Source organism: Sminthopsis crassicaudata, chromosome 1 (genome assembly GCF_048593235.1).
Source record: "Sminthopsis crassicaudata isolate SCR6 chromosome 1, ASM4859323v1, whole genome shotgun sequence".
NCBI lineage: Eukaryota > Metazoa > Chordata > Mammalia > Dasyuromorphia > Dasyuridae > Sminthopsis > Sminthopsis crassicaudata.
In genome coordinates this window covers 447,723,573-447,740,835 of record NC_133617.1, presented here as the reverse complement: position 1 = coordinate 447,740,835, position 17,263 = coordinate 447,723,573, and the positions used below count along the sequence as shown (strand labels likewise).

General features: G+C 35.5%; 1 protein-coding gene across 1 annotated transcript in view; it reads left to right on the top strand.

Moving 5' to 3' along the window:
• Positions 1-17,263, top strand: part of MAMDC2 (MAM domain containing 2) — a 238,542-nt gene that overhangs the window by 149,132 nt on the left and 72,147 nt on the right. The window contains exon 7 of the mRNA XM_074280715.1: positions 11,695-11,788. Within this exon, the coding sequence (XP_074136816.1) occupies positions 11,695-11,788 (94 nt within the window). The remainder of the gene's footprint in view (positions 1-11,694; positions 11,789-17,263) is intronic.

The window sequence follows — 17,263 nt, the reverse complement described above, 5'->3', positions numbered from 1 at the left end:
AAAGTATATTCCTTTCTGTCTCCATTTAGCTTTCGCCAAAGATCTATCATATCAAACTTTTCTAGTATTCTATTTACCTCTTTGACTTCTTTCTTATTTATTTTGTGGTTTGATTTATCTAATTCTGACAGTGCAAGGTTGAGATCTCCCGCTATTATAGTTTTGCTATCTATTTCCTCTTGCAGCTCTCTTAATTTCTCTTTTAAGAATTTAGATGCTGCACCACTTGGTGCATACATGTTTAATATTGATACTGCTTCACTATTGATGCTTCCCTTTAGCAGGATATAATGCCCTTCCTTATCTCTTTTAATTAGATCAATTTTTGTTTTTGCTTGATCTGAGATGAGGATGGCTACTCCTGCTTTTTTGGTTTTGCCTGAAGCATAATAGATTCTGCTCCACCCTTTTACTTTTAGTTTGAATGTCTCATCCTGTTTCAGGTGTGTTTCCTGTAAACAACATATAGTAGGATTCTGACTTTTAATCCAGTCTGCTAACTGCTTCCTCTTTATGAGGCAGTTTGCCCCATTCACATTTATGGTTAGAAGGACTAATTCTATATTGCTTGCCATCCTATTAACCCCTGCTTATGCTTTTTCCCTTTCCTTCCCTTTTACCCTCCTATCCAGTATTAAACTGGTAAACACCACTTGCTTTTCACAGCCCTCCCTTTTTAGGATCCCTCCCCCACCTTAAAGATCCTCCCCTTATTTTATCCCTTTTCCTCGAAATTACTGTATTCCCTTCCCCTTAGCTTACTCCTTCCCTTTCACTTTTCAATGAAGTGGAAGAAGTTTCACCATAAATCGAATATGTCTATTGATACACGCTATGTTCATCTCCCTCCTTTCTTTCTCTCAGATATAATAGGTTACCTTTGCCTCTTCATGAGATATAGTACCACCACTTTATACTTTTTTATGATATAATCTCCTTTCCACCTCTAGTTTCTAAGACAAATTGTACATATGTTCTTTACATATTTTTTTGACAGAAGTATAGTTCTCAAGATTTCTTTTTACCTTTTTTAGAAGTCTCTTGAGTTCTGTATTTGAAGATCAAACCTTTTATGTAGGTCTGGTTTTTTCATCAAAAATAGATGGAATTCATTTATTTCGTTAAATGTCCATCTTCTTCCCTGGAAAATGATGCTCATTCTTGCTGGGTAAGTCACTCTTGGCTGCATACCAAGTTCCTTAGCCTTTCGGAATATCATGTTCCAGGCCCTGCGTTCTTTTAATGTGGACGCTGCTAGATCCTGTGTTATCCTTATTGTGGATCCTCCATATCTGAATTGTTTTTTTCTAGCAGCTTCCAATATCTTTTCCTTTGTCTGATGGTTCTTGAACTTGGCCACTATATTTCTTGGCGTTTTGATTTTAGGGTCCCTTTCAGTAGGTGATCGATGAATTTTCTCAATGTCTATTTTACCCTCTGTTTCCAAAACGTCTGGGCAGTTCTCTTTGATAATTTCCTCAAAAATGGTGTCCAAGCTCTTTTTTTCCTCCCATTTTTCAGGGAGTCCGATTATTCTCAAATTGTCTCTCCTGGATCTGTTTTCCAGGTCTGTTGTCTTTCTGGTAAGGTACTTGACAGTCTTTTCAATTGTCTCATTTCTCTGGTTTTGCTTGACTCCCTCTTGGTTTCTCCTTGAGTCATTCATTTCTACTTGTTCCAGTCTAATTTTCAATGATGTATTTTCTTCACTCACTTTTTTTATATCTCTTTGTAATTGTCCAATTGAGTTTTTATCTTCTATGGAATTTTTTTCCATTGTATTTTTTAGAGAGCTGATTTCTTTTTCCAGCTCTCTAATCCTGTTTTCCTTGGAGTTGTTTACCTTTTCCAGCTCACTAATCTTGTTTCTCAATGATTTGATTTCTTTATCCACTCTGTCTTTGAATGCATGGGATGACTTCTCCAGGCTCTCCTGCCAAGCCTCCCTTTCCTTTTCCCATTTCTCCTCCAGCTCTCTTGTGAGAGCCTTTTTGATTTCCTCTATGAGGTTCTTCTGTATTGAGGAGCAGCTTATATCCCTCCCAGGGGATACATCTGGGGACATTCTGTTCCTAGTCTCTTCAGCATTTGAAGTCTGCTCCCTCTCCACACAGAAGCTGTCAATGGTTAGAGCCCTTTTGAATTTTTTGTTCATTTTGTCAGAGTAGGAATCAAAGAAAACAAACTGACAAGAGAAACAATTGGTCTGTTTTGCGGGGGATAGGGCTGGATGGTATTAATGGGCTTCCTCTACAGACTGGGGGTAGGGCAGCAGAGAGCCACTAACAGAACAGCAATGACTGTACTGAGTCTGCGCTCTGAGGCTCCGAGAACGCACCGAGTCAGTCCAGGTGGGGGTTGGGGGTGGCCGGGCTCTGAGAGACGCTGGCTTTCTGGGGTTTTAATCTTCACCTCCAGTGTTTACACCCTCTCCACCGCTCCTGGCTTGCTGCCAAGACGGAGCATCCACACTGGGGCAAAAGCCCTTTCACAAAAACGACAGAGATCACACCCCTCCCCCTCTGGTCTGAGCTGTGTGAGCTGCCTGTCTTGCTCTGGCTGTCTGCCCTCAGTCTGCGCCCAGTCTGATTGACCCTCCCCCGAACAAACACAGACCTTTTCTGGCGACTTTCAAGGATGTCTTCTCTTGGTGATAATTTGTGGATTTCTTTCTGGGTCAAGCATTAAGTCAGAGGCTTGTCATGAAGTAAGTTCTGAGAGAAAACGAGGAGCTCAAGCAGCTGTCTGCCTCCACGCCGCCATCTTGGCCGGAAGCGGAAAATATTTTTAAAAGCAAAGGTTCTGACAAAGGTCTCATTTCCAAAATATATAGAGAACTGACCCTAATTTATAAGAAACCGAACCATTCTCCAATTGATAAATGGTCAAAGGATATGAACAGACAATTCTCAGATGAAGAAATTGAAACTATATCCACTCACATGAAAGAGTGTTCCAAATCATTACTGATCAGAGAAATGCAAATTAAGATAACTCTGAGATACCACTACACACCTGTCAGATTGGCTAACATGACAGGAACAAATCATGATGAATGTTGGAGGGGATGTGGGAAAACTGGGACACTAATACATTGCTGGTGGAGTTGTGAAAGAATCCAGCCATTCTGGAGAGCAATTTGGAACTATGCCCAAAAAGTTATCAAACTGTGCATACCCTTCGACCCAGCAGTACTACTACTGGGCTTATATCCCAAAGAAATACTAAAGAGCGGAAAGAGACCTATATGTGCCAAAATGTTTGTGGCAGCTCTTTTTGTTGTAGCTAGAAACTGGAAGATGAATGTATGTCCATCAGTTGGAGAATGGTTGGGTAAATTATGGTATATGAAGGTTATGGAATATTATTGCTCTGTAAGAAATGACCAGCAGGAGGAATACAGAGAGGCCTGGAGAGACTTACATCAACTGATGCTGAGTGAAATGAGCAGAACCAGAAGATCACTGTACACTTCAACAACAATACTGTATGAGGATATATTCTGATGGTAGTGGAAAGCTTCAACATAAAGAAGAGCCAACTCACTTCCAGTTGATCAATGATGGACAGAGGTAGCTACACCCAGAGAAGAAACACTGGGAAGTGAATGTAAATTATTAGCACTAATATCTGTCTGCCCAGGTTACATGTACCTTCAGAATCTAATGCTTATTGTGCAACAAGAAAATGGTATTTACACACATGTATTGTATCTAGGTTATATTGTAACACATGTAAAATGTATGGGATTGCCTGTCATCGGGGGGAGGGAGTACAGGGAGCGGAGGATAATTTGGAAAAATGAAAACAAGGGATAATATTATAAAAAATATATGATAAAAAATTTAAAAAAAAGAATGATTGGGTGAAACAGCAAATCATAGACATAATTAATAACTTCACCCAAGAAAATGACAACAATGAGACATCATACCAAAATGTGTGGGATACAGCCAAAGCAGTAAAAAAGGGAAATTTTATATCTCTAGAGGCCTACTTGCATAAAATATAAAAAGAGAAGGTCAATGAATTGGGCTTACAACTAAAAATGCTACAAAAGAACAAATTAAAAACCCCCAGACAAACAAGAAACTTGAAATTCTAAAAATAAAAGGAGAGATTAATAAAATTGAAAATAAAAAACTATTGAATTAATTAATAAAACTAAGAGTTGGTTCTATGAAAAACCAACAAAATAGACAAACCCTTAGTAAATCTGACTTAAAAAAGGAAAGAGGAAAATCAAATTGTTAGTCTCAAAAATGAAAAGGGGGAACTTTCTACCAAGAGAAAATTAGAGAAATAATGAATTAGTTTGCCCAATTTTATGCCAATAACTTTGATAACCTAAGTGAAATGGATGACTACCTCCAAAAATATAGGCTTCCCAGATTAACAGAGGAGGAAGTAAATTGCTTAAATAGTCCCATTTCAGAAAAAGAAATAGAACAAGCTATTAATCAACTACCAAAGAAAAAATCCACAGGACCAGATGAATTTACATGTGAATTCTACCAAACATTTAAAGAACAATTAGCCCCATTGATACATAAACTATTTGAAAAAATAGGGAATGAAGGAATTCTACCAAATTCCTTTTATAACACAGACATGGTACTGATACCTAAACCATCAGATAGGTTGAAAACTGAGAAAGAAAACTATAGACCAATCTCTTCAATGAATATTGATGCTAAAATCTTAAAGAAAATATTAGCAAAAAGACTACAGAAAATCATCCCCAGGATAATACACTATGACCAAGTGGAATTTATACCAGGAATGCAAGGCTGGTTCAATATTAGGAAAAATAATAGCATAATTGACTATATCAATAACCAAATTAACAAAAACCATATAATCATCTCAATAGAAGCAGAAAAAGCATTTGACAAAATCCAACATCCATTACTACTAAAAACACTTGAGAGTATAGGAACAAATGGACTATTCTTTAAAATAACCAGGAGCATATATTTCAAACCGTCAGTAAACATCATATGTAATGGTGATAAACTGGAACCTTTATCAGTAAGATCAGGAGTGAAACAAGGTTGCCCACTATCACCATTTCTATTCAATATTGTATTACAAATGCTAGCCTCGGCAATAAGAGTCAAGAAAGAGATTAAAGGAATTAGAGTAGATAATGAGGAAACCAAACTATCACTCTTTGCAGATATTATGATGGTATACTTAGAGAACCCAAAAGATTCTGCTAAAAAGCTATTAGAAATAATTAGAAATATTAGAAATAGAAGCAAAGTGGCAGGATAAAAAATAAATCCACATAAATCCTCAGCATTTTTATACATTACCAACAAAATCCAATAGCAAGAGATACAAAGAGAAATTCCATTCAAAATAACTGTCAGTAGTATAAAACATTTGGGAATCTATCTACCAAAGGAAAGTCAGGAATTATATGAGCAATATTACAAAATACTTGCCACAAAAATAAAATTGGATTTAAATAATTGGAAAAATATTAAGTGCTCTTGGATAGGCCGAGTAAATATAATAAAGATGACAATACTCCCTAAACTACTCCCAAGAAACTATTTTAATGACCTAGAAAAAATAACAACAAAATTCATATGGAAGAACAAAAGGTCGAGCATTTCAAGGAAATTAATCAAAAAAAAAAATCAAATGAAGGTGGCCTAGCTGTACCTGATCTAATTATATAATGATATTATAAAGCAGCAGTCACCAAAACCATTTGGTATTGGCTAAGAAATAGACTAGTTGGTCAGTGGAATAGGTTAGGTTCACAGGACAAGATAGTGAATAAATATAGCAATCTAGTGTTTGACAAACCCAAAGATCCCAACTTTGGGATAAGAATTCATTATTTGGCAAAACCTGCTGGGAAAACTGGAAATTAGTATGGCAGAAACTAGGCATGGACCCACACTTAGCACCACATACTAAGATAAGATCAAAATGGGTCCATGATTTAGGCATAAAGAACAAGATCATAAATAAGTTAGAGGAACATAGGATAGTTTATCTCTCAGACTTGTGGAGGAGGAAGGAATTTGTGACCAAAGGAGAACTAGAGATCATTATTGATCACAAAATAGAAAATTTTGATTACATCAAATTAAAAAGCTTTTGTACAAACAAAACGAATTCAAACAAGATTAGAAGGGAAGTAACAAATTGGGAAAACATTTTTACACTTAAAGGTTCTAATAAAGGCCTCATTTCCAAAATATACAGAGAATTGACTCTAATTTATAAGAAATCAAGCCATTCTCCAATTGATAAATAGTCAAAGGATACGAACTTACAATTTTCAGCTGATGGAATAGAAACTATTTCCATTCATATGAAAGAGTGTTCCAAATCACTATTGATCAGAGAAATGCAAATTAAGACAACTCTGAGATACCACTACACACCTGTCAGATTGGCTAAGATGACAGGAAAAAATAATGATGAATGTTGGAAGGGATGTGGAAAAACTGGGACACTGATGCATTGTTGGTGGAGTTGTGAACGAATCCAACCATTCTGGAGAGCAATCTGGAATTATGCCCAAAAAGTTATCAAACTGCATATCCTTTGATCCAGCAGTGCTACTACTGGGCTTATATCCCAAAGAAATACTAAAGAAGGGAAAGGGACCTGTATGTGCCAAAATGTTTGTGGCAGCCCTTTTCATAGTGGCTAGAAACTGGAAAATGAATAGATGTCCATCAATTGGAGAATGGTTGGGTAAATTATGGTTTTTGAATGTTATGGAATAGTATTGTTCTGTAAGAAATGACCAGCAGGATGAATAAAGAGAGCCTTGCATGAACTGATGCTGAGTGAAATGAGCAGAACCAGGAGATCATTATACACTTCAACAACAATACTGTATGAGGATGTATTCTGATGGAAGTGGCTATCTTCAACAAAGAGAAGATCTAACTCAGATCCAATTGATCAATGATGGACAGAATCAGCTACACCAAGAGAAGGAACACTGGGGAAATTAGTGTAAAACTGTTTGCATTTTTGTTTTTCTTCCCAAGTTATTTTTACCTTCTGAATCCAATTCTTCATGTGCAACAAAAAATTCTGCTCTGCACACATATATTGTATCTAGAATATTCTATAACACATTTAACATGTATGGGACTGCCTGCCATCTAGGGGAGGGGGTGGAGGGAAGGAGGGGAAAATTTGGAATAGAAGTGAGTGCAAGGGAAAATATTTTAAAATTTACCCATGCATATATACTGTCCAAAAGTGTTATAATTATAAAATTAATTTTTAAAAATTTTTAAAAATTTATATGTATAAAGTATTTCTTTAGAAATTGAGTCAGGTCCATTATCATTGTAGTATTCACATAGTTGCTCGCCTACTAATTTCTACTCGTCTGGATCTTAATTCTTTTTTCTTTGAGAACCAAGGAGATATGCACTGTACTGTTTCTAAAAGTTCAATGATCTGCTTACAAGTTACAATCAAACCTTCGTTTTTTATAAGTCTGGCAATGCTCTCTACACATTTTCCTTGAATTGGAAAAGAAGGCTACTTTCTAAACACCTGTACCATTTTAGCTGAAATACTAGTTTAGCCCTTTACAAAGTTTCCTTCTTATACTCACCCTAATTTCTGGGTCACAGATGAAGGTTCTTGGTCCCATGTTTGGACACCAAAATGTAATGTTCTCTGGTTTGGTTTTCTTGAGGTTTCTGGGAGCAGCTTTCCTTTCTGTCACAGTAATCACTACAAGAACTGCCAGGGGTTAACATCCAAATCCTTTATTGTATCCTTCAAAGTCTTGTCTATTTTCCTGGGGCTTCAACTAGCTTTCTTGGAGGCCTTCTGAAGTCTTGGAGGAAATGCAGGAAGCCAGGAGTTAGCCAACAGCAGCCTGACTGAAGGTGAAATAAATTTGTCTCCTTGGCTTCAAGAGCTTCTAGTGTGATTGTCTTCTGTGGCTCTCAGTCCCTGCTTATATGCTCCACATTGAGTATAAACCAATCATTATATCTCTAGAAAACCATTATTTGTTGTAAGATTAAATCAATTATACTGAACCATGCTAAACTAGATAACCATTGTCTCATCAATTCTACTTAGTACCTTGTAAGCATCCTTGTTTCAAGTTCAGAGTTCTGGCCCATAACAATAATCCACTATTTTCACTTTTGTTGCAGCATTTCCTTTTCATGAATAAAGGACTAGAGAGATATTGTATTAAATACTTTTGAATAGTGTTATCTGCTTGCCCAGTGTGTAGACTTAAAGAACATTATTCTTGGTTCCTGTAGTTCTTCTAATAACATATCTTACTTCAAGTAGTACCATGTCTACTTCAAAAGATATGTTATTTTCTAGCCCTCTGTCATTGAGCCCAGTGGAAAAGTTCCTATGAGCTCAGAGCCTAAAGAGGAAAGAAAATTATGTGCCTCCTATAAAAGTCAAATGACTCAGTCTTAATGATATGGGCCTAGTCTGCAAAATCTCATCATCCTCCTTTAAAGTCCTGGAATTAAAATGTGTTTTTAATGGAGCTCTGAAACACATTTTTTCAATGCCAGAATCAATGCTGAAAAGTTTCAATTCTAGACTTTAGTCTGTTTGAATATTACTCAATGTGTCTCACATATGTATGATTATGAGGGGAAAAGTTTGAATCTTTTCTATGATATTATTCATACTTTCAAATATGGAAAAATCCTATATACTACAGAAATCAGTGACATTATTTATGCAACTTTCCCCCAAATATTTTTTAAAAGCCTCAAGAATTCTTTCTCCTTTCCTATAAATAAAATTGCAATATGAAATTGCCATGACCTGAATATTCAAGGGAAATAGAATTGTGTGTGTGTAATCACACACAGACTTTTAAAAAGAATTCACTTTCAGAGTAAAATATAACTTAGTGATTCATGGACTTTTTGACCTATAGATTCCCTGATTGTAAATTGTAAACTGAATTTTCCCCCTTCTACTATGGTCATCTCTATCTGTTCTTTCCAAGGTTTCTCCTCAATGTGCTGGAGCTTGGATGTAACTTTACTCTTTTTTGTATTATGTCATAATTTCTAGGTAAACAAGCCCATGTAATATCCACTGAATATTGAAATAATCATAGACTGCTATGTGGGATAAGGACCTTGGAAACTACCTAACTAGTACAATGGATAGAATACTGGGCCTGGAACTAGGAGGACCTGAGTTTAAATGCAGCCTCAGATACTTGCAATCTGTGACCCTACATAAATGATTTCATCTCTGTCTACCTCTGTTTCCTCATTCTTAAAATGGGGATAATAATAACAATAGTACCTACCATACAAAGTTATCCTGAGGATAAAATAATATTTATAAAGCACTTTGTTAAACTTGGTGTGTTATATAAAGGGTAGCCATTATTATTATTTTTCAGTACAAACCTCCTTATTTACAGATTGAGGCCCAGAGAGAAGTAATTTGCCCTGTAGTATTTGAGATAGTCCATCAATGCACATCTTCTCTCTAGTTAGTGCTCTTTCCCCTATGACATATTGCCTTACATTACTTTTTTAAAAATAGGGCATACTCTGAATTGAATAACTTTTCTAGCCCTGGTGAAGGATTTGTATTGATCCTTTGATTCTCACCCAGTGTCTTTATGGTCAAAGGCACATTTCTAGGATTTCTAGAGTTTGGGAATATAGATCATAATATATGCACTACAGGGACTTAACTGTGTTCATTCATTTAAAAAGTATTTACTAAACACTGACATCAAGCACTGTGTTGATCACTGGAAGTAGAACAGAAACAAAACCAATGCTTCCCCTCAAGGAATTTAAATCTACTGATATTCTAGCCAATTTACCATGCCTGGGCAAATTGCAAGGTACTGGAATGAAAGGTTTGTTTGTTATTGGGGGAAGATTTTTTAATCATTAAAAATTTTTTGATACATTAAAAGCTCCTTAGATGACAAAGTCTATTTCATTTTTGTCTTTGCCTCCCTGGTACCTAGCTTAGTGCCTACTATATTGTAGATGTTTAATAATTTCTTAATCATTTTTTTCTTGGGAGTTTTGGATGTAGGAGTTTTGATTATGTGTCATCTTCTGATTATGTGTATATCTTTCTTGTCACCATAGTAACTTTCTATGATCAGAATTTTTTTCTGTTGTTTATTCATTTCCCCAGTTTATTTCTTAGATTTTTTTACTCTTTATTAAACAGGACTCTGTTTCCAGGGTGTTTTGGAAGCTATTTTGAGAGATCTTTCTAGGGACCTGTACTATGAGCAAACATTGCAACCTGGAACTGCATATGAACAAAGTAACAGAGTCCTGCCTCAGTGTTAGCAAAGAGACTCCTGTAATTTTCTTCTGACCAATTGCACAGCCCCCTTACCTGTGGGCCTAGACCTCCTGAAGCAGTCAGTTGCTGTCACTGCTATTGACGCTATTGATTCAACAGTTCCCAAAGTCTGCTCTGGTTTGCAGGGGCTCCCCTCACATCCTAGTGTGATAAACTTTCCCTAACAATCTTCTAAGTCATCCTTGGAGGCATCTGTAGACTGAGAAGTCTGAAAACTGCAGCTACTGCCACTGATTCAGACCCACTCCTTGTTTGTTGGAGTTGGAGCTGTGCTGGCACAGTCTTACCCTAACTATGCTTCAGTCCCACTCAAGTACAACAGACTTTTCCTGCTGACCTTCTAAGTTGTCTCCATTTGGAGAATTGTTCTACTCCATCTTTTTATAGGATCTGATGCTCTAAAATTTATTCAGAGTCTTTATTTAACAGTATTTGGATGGGTTTGGGGCAGAATTCAGGTAAGTCCCCAGTTTTATGCCACCATCTTTGCTATGCTTCCTAATCAATTTAAAAAAATTTTGCTTTTGCCTTTATATCACAATTTTTTCTAGAAGTGGGGAATCCTTCCCTCTTTGATACTGAGAAAAAAGACAACAATAGCAAATAAAAATAAAGAATAATAACAAAGAAAAGCAAAGAATAATTTTTAAAAAGCTAACACTTGATACATTGATCACATCTGATGATGCCCAATCTGCTCTGTATATAATCCTATCAGGATCACAGAACTAGAGCTAGAAGGGTTTGTGGAAGACATTTAGTCAAAGCCTTTCATTTCAGATAAGAAAACTGAGGCTCAGGCCAGTTAATACATTTGCTGTAGGCCAAACAAGAAGTAAGGCAGCAGAGATCGAATTTCAAGCCTATTTTACTATGATCTCCCCACTGCCAGCCAAGGTAGAACTTTTATGATTTTTATCTGTCATTGATATCTGCTCCTTAGCTTGTTATAGAATTCCATATATGAGGCAGACACTGGACTGTTCTCTTTTTGCACAAGAGTGATAATTCCTTTCACCTCTTAATGAAAAAGAAATCTTCATTCTGCCACTCTGATAAGTTAGTGGTATGTTATGACAAAGGTCATACTGACATGTTATGTCATGTCATAGCTGAGATCCAGGAATTCACTAGGATATTGAAGTCTGGTGGCTAATTACTCATAATCCCTAAAACTGGCCATGGTTTATAAAAGACAATGTTATATATTTTGCCATACGGCATATGAATCAGTAAATAGAAATTGAATTTGCATCATTCATTGGCCTTAACAAGGCCATCATAAATCTTGAGTGAGAGCATTTAAGTCAACTCAGAATATTTAAACAGTTGATAATATGTCATTTTTCTTTTCAGGTTATTTTTGAAGTTGCTTTTAATGGTCCCAAGGGAGGATACATTGCCCTGGATGATATTTCTTTCTCTCCAGTTCAATGCCAAAATCAGACAGGTAAAGAATCTGTTTCTTCCCCTCTATTTTCTAATTTTCTCTTGGATTGTATTCTCTGATGTTATACATTTTAATTTAGCCCCACAATTATATGAGGCCCTGCTCTGGATGGAAGGGCCTTAACTTGGCTTGATTGAGGTGAAGTTTGGACTTTGTTCAACAGGTTGTTGTTGTTGAGGGCATGTCATTATGGACAGTCTTGTGCCATTGTCTCCTGTGTCATACAATCAATTCTAAGGTTCTCAAGAAAAACCTTCAGAATACAGGTGTGGATAAGCATGAGGTAGCAATGGCCATGTGTGGGTATAGTTGAGATACTGAGGAAGGAGATGTGGTAACTGAAAAATTAATGGGGGGAATTTTGCTCAAACAAGGATGAACTCTCCTAACTTCTTAGGGATTTAGTTGTTATATTTGCCTCCTAGAAGTGATACCAGCTGGGCAATAGTATGCTATTAACCCCAGGAAAAAATGCAGATTCTTCTGTTGGCTTTTTAAAGTCCTTTAAAATCTGGATCCAGCCTTTATTTCCGGGATTATTTTATACTCTTCTCCCTTTAATCCATTTGTGCTTCAGAAAAACAAGCCTATTTTCTCTTCCTTTAATCCTACATTCCCTTTCTTGCCTTTATGCCTTGCACAAGTTGTGAGAATGTTTCCCTCTGCTTCTTAGAATCCCAAAGATTTTGTGGCTCACTTTAAGAACCTTTTCCTATATAAGAAACCTTTCTTGATTCCCTCAAGTTAACACATTTTTCCCCATTCATTCATTTGTATATATTTATGTGGTCACTTTTTAAATTCCTTGGAGATAACATAAATTTCTTGAGCATAAGGATTGATTTTCATTTAATCTTTGTATCTCTCAATATATAATGTAATGTCTTGTGCATAGTAGGTGCATAATTAATGTTTGTTAAATTGGATTAGATTGTGAGCCCTGTCATTTTTTTCATAGTATAACCAGATCTCCAACAAATTATTTTTGTTAAGTGTGAATATGGCTTGCTTATCACCATATACCAGTGTAGGACATAGGGATTGAAGGTAGAGAGCTGGGAAGCATCTTAGAAATCATCACCTAGTCCAACAACCAAATTTTACAGAAGAGGAAATTAAAGCCCAGAGAGGTTTGTGATTTGCAGAAGTTGCTTGGGTCAATATTTGAACCCAGTTCATTTCCATTTCAAACCCAAATCATTTTTCTTAAAAGTGCTACACTTGCAGGCTTCTTAAGTAGTTATGATAAAAGAATGCTGATGACCTTAACTCCCTTCAAGGGGATATGGAGTGAATTAATTAACTAATGTTTGCAAAGGCCTTCCAGCTTCATTAGTAACTATGCAAATGCTGATTTTACTGCTTTGATATCACTGATCTATACATTCTAAATGTCCTGATGGTATATGACCATAGCATATGCTACACTGTCTTTATGCTGGTTTTTGACACAAAATTACAAACATTTAATTTTTTTTTATAAAATAAACAGTCAAGTTGTATATTTTAATCTTGCAAAACCTAACAATTTTCTTGAAAACTGCAATTCTTAAAAGAAGATAGAACGTTTTCTCCTGAGTCACTGAATAAAAATAGCACATATAATTCTGAGCATTTTAAAACTGGAAACATAAAGAAATTTGGGTAAAGGAGCAGAAAAGTGTCCAGATCTCAATTCTTGAGAAGTTTCAGTGCTTGAGAGCATTAGAAATCAGTTTGGTCATCAGTTATTTCTGCTTGTTTATAGTTTCCTAAAGGGCTTTTTGTCTGGCCCATTGAAGATCAAATCAGATAGAAATTTCATCTCTGGGGTAAGACTTTCATTTAGGATATGATTGTTGCCAGTTTTGATCAAAGTTCTGGTGATATCTACAGAGGATATAACCTGACAAAAGTAATTATTTTTTAGAAAAGATGAACTGAAATCATCCCAGACCAGAAGGAATTATACTAATTTATTGAACATTAGAACTTCAAGATTATACATTGAAATAAAGATCCAATTTTTAAACTTTTTATGGCATTAAAACAATGGGTGCCTCAAAGGACAACAGAGAGCAGAGAGAAAAGTATATGGTAAATAGAAGTAGCTTTGTGGCATGCTACCAATAAAATATTACACAAGAACCATAAAGAATGAAATAAATACATGCCTAAAAGAGAAAGTAGGATGATCAGATAGAACAAAAAGTGATGGATAAATTTGCATAATGCAAAGAATTTAAGTGCTTGAAGAAAGGACTGAATTAAAATCTTACCTCAGATATTATCTGTAAGATCCAGAATAAGCTAATACCTTTCTCAGCCTCATTTTTCTCATCTGTAAAATGGGGATAATAAAAATACCCACTTCCCAGGGCTATAGTATTAAATGAGATTGTGTGTGTGTGTATACATAAAGTATATGTGTATGTTTATACATGTATATACACACATATATGTATACACATGTATTTTGCTAACCTTAAAGCACTATATAAATATCATAACATTTATTTCCAGTTCAGTTCCCCAAAGTCAAAGATATAGGTTACATTTAAGATGTGATTTTATAAATATCAAATATAAAAGGTGAGATCAACATTTTATATTTGATTTTGGGTGGGACTGCTCCCCCATCCTTTCCCCCAGAGTATTAACAGGAAGATATGGATGACCATCACATAAGATTAGAAGGCTTGGATGGGCTGCACTCCATACCTTTGAGTACCATAAACAGAATCACAAATCCTTGAAAGATTTGAAATAAACTGGTGAAACAATTAGAACTAGAATCAAATCCACATTCTGTACAAAATTACTTAACTAGAAGAAAACAGAGAAAACAATATAGTCTCCAAATAGGTCAATATTTCACAAGGTTGGAGTTTCTAATTATTTTATACAGAATTTCTCAAGCATTGTTCTAGTTATTAATAAAATGTTATACCTGGATTATTTACTTTGAAATTATTAATTTTTTCATTTCACCAAGGCAGAAAGATTTTTTTTGAAGTGAGATTCACATCTATTAGGCTGTCTGAAAAAGTGCAAATTCTTTTCTTCTATATTTTTAGTTAATATTAAGAGTGGGAAAGAACAGAAGTTTGGACCTTTTGCAAGGAAGCTAGCTAATCAATTTTAGCTGTTCCAATTTTTCTTAGAATGATATTTATTCTACCATTGCATCTACAAATAAGCAATGTTTGCAAAATATATAGGAAGGAAGGAAGGAAGGAAGGAAGGAAGGAAGGAAGGAAGGAAGGAAGGAAGGAAGGAAGGAAGGAAGGAAGGAAGGAAGGAAGGAAGGAAGGAAGGAAGGAAGGAAGGAAGGAAGGAAGGAAGGAAAGAAGGAAGAAAGAGACAGGGGGAAGGATGGAAGGAAGGAAGGAAAGGAGGAAAGAAGGAAAGAAGGAAAGAAGGGAAGGGAGAAAGGGAGGGAGGGAGGAAAGAAGAGAAGGAGGGAGGGAGGAAGAGAGGAAGGAGGGAAAGAAAAAATTTAATAAGTGTCTACCAGGCATATAATACTAAGTACTGTAATAAAAAGTAAGCTGTCCTCAAAGAGCTTACTCTCTAATAATGGAAAGTACTCATGTAGGAAATGAAAATTAGGGAACCAAATACTTATATTTGTATTTAGTAAATTTCTATATATAGTAAGATCTGATAAAATTAAGATCTGACTAATAATTAGAAAACATCTATTCTCTATCTAGAGTCCTATCAGATGGAAACTGGAAAAAAAGGAGAGGGAGAGACCTAAGTTGCTGAATCAGTATCAGATGGAATCTGTTTTATGACTTTCATTTAGCAGATGTTTGGCTTGACTTGAAGTCTTAGAAATGGAACCTTCTTACTTTAAACTTAACTATTTTATTGATTTCTGTTTCATCAGAAAATGTTCAATATTTTGGTTTATCTTGAATTTTTGATGCCTGGTGAAAAATATAATCATACTATGCCCCCAATTTTTGGCCTTGGGTAGCTGATCCTCATGAGCATAAAGCTGCCTTTAAAATCTATGGACCTGATGTGTTCAGTTCCAAGGATCAAAACAAAAAATGAGAAACATCCCCAACTCTTCTGAATTTCTTTCTCATTGTGGTTCAGACATAAATTCCACCTTAATTAGATCTTCAATATTTATACTTAATCAATCTAAAAATCCAGCTGGGAAAAGCAATTAATTTGTTCTCTCCTGATTTTCAGTCTTTAAAAACCTTCCCATTTTATGTTCTTTTTTATTTGCTAGAATTCAGCTTTACAAAAAGGAGTGTTATTTTATCTTTCTAGGCCATTTTCTGAGGCTTCCAGCTGCTTGTTTTTCCTTCTTATTTCTCTAATATATGTCATCACCACATCCTACAGTTTAATTATGACATTAGAATCTGAGAGATTTAAAACTGGTATAGTCCTTCAAAATCTCATAGTCCAACCTGAGAATATGAGTTTTGCTGTCATTGTATGATTATGGACAAGTCTCATTTAAACTTCCCTGTCCTCCTCTGTAAAATAAAGAGTTTGAATTTTATGATATCTAAGGTTTTTTCCAGCTCTATATGAATGATCCTATAAACCTTCATTTTATAATAGGGCAACTGAAGCTTAGAGGAAGGTTATAGAACTCATTCAAGTTTATATACATGGTACATAACTCAGGTCTTTGGCCCTAATCATCTGACTTTTTCATAGGTGGTGTGGCTGAGACTAGAGTTATAATGACCTAAATTCAAATATGGCCTTAAATCCTTACAAACTGTGTGACTTTAGGCAAGTGACTTAACCTGTGTCTGCCTCAATTTCCTCAACTATAACATGGGATAATAGTGAGAGATAGTGAAGGACAGAAGAATCTGGCATGCTGAGTCATACACGAATGACCACAACAGTAATAGCACCTGCCTCCTATCCTTATTGTGAGGATAAAGTAAATAATAATTGTAAAGCACTTAGGACAGTGCTGGTACAAAGTAGGCTCTAAATAAATCTTTATTCACTTCCTCTTTCTCCCCTCCTCTTACCCATATTATGCACCTCTTGAAATTTAACATAAATTGGGCTTGTCTTCCCAGCAAGATTATTTTCTTGATTTTTATCAATTAATCAGTCAATAGACCTTTATTACAAACTTACTATGTGTCAGGCATTATCCCTATAGGTGCAAAGTATATCCTGCCCTCAAAGGGCTAATGTTCTTTTGGGGAAAACAATATACACACAAGTATATCTATGCACAATTTTTACAAAACATATAATTCTTATAGGAGTGCTAAGCAGGTCTTGGAATCAAGAATACTTTGATGTTATCAGATTTAGCTTCTCACATTTTATTTTAAAATTTTTCTTTCTGAGACTTCTTCAATATCCCAGACAAAATCTTTTTTTAAAAGGATATTCCTTTAAGAATAGATATCTGTTTTTCTGATTTACTACAGAATATTATTCAAACTTCAGAAAATGTGTTTTCAAAGGTCTACCAAGTTAAAATTACTTCTT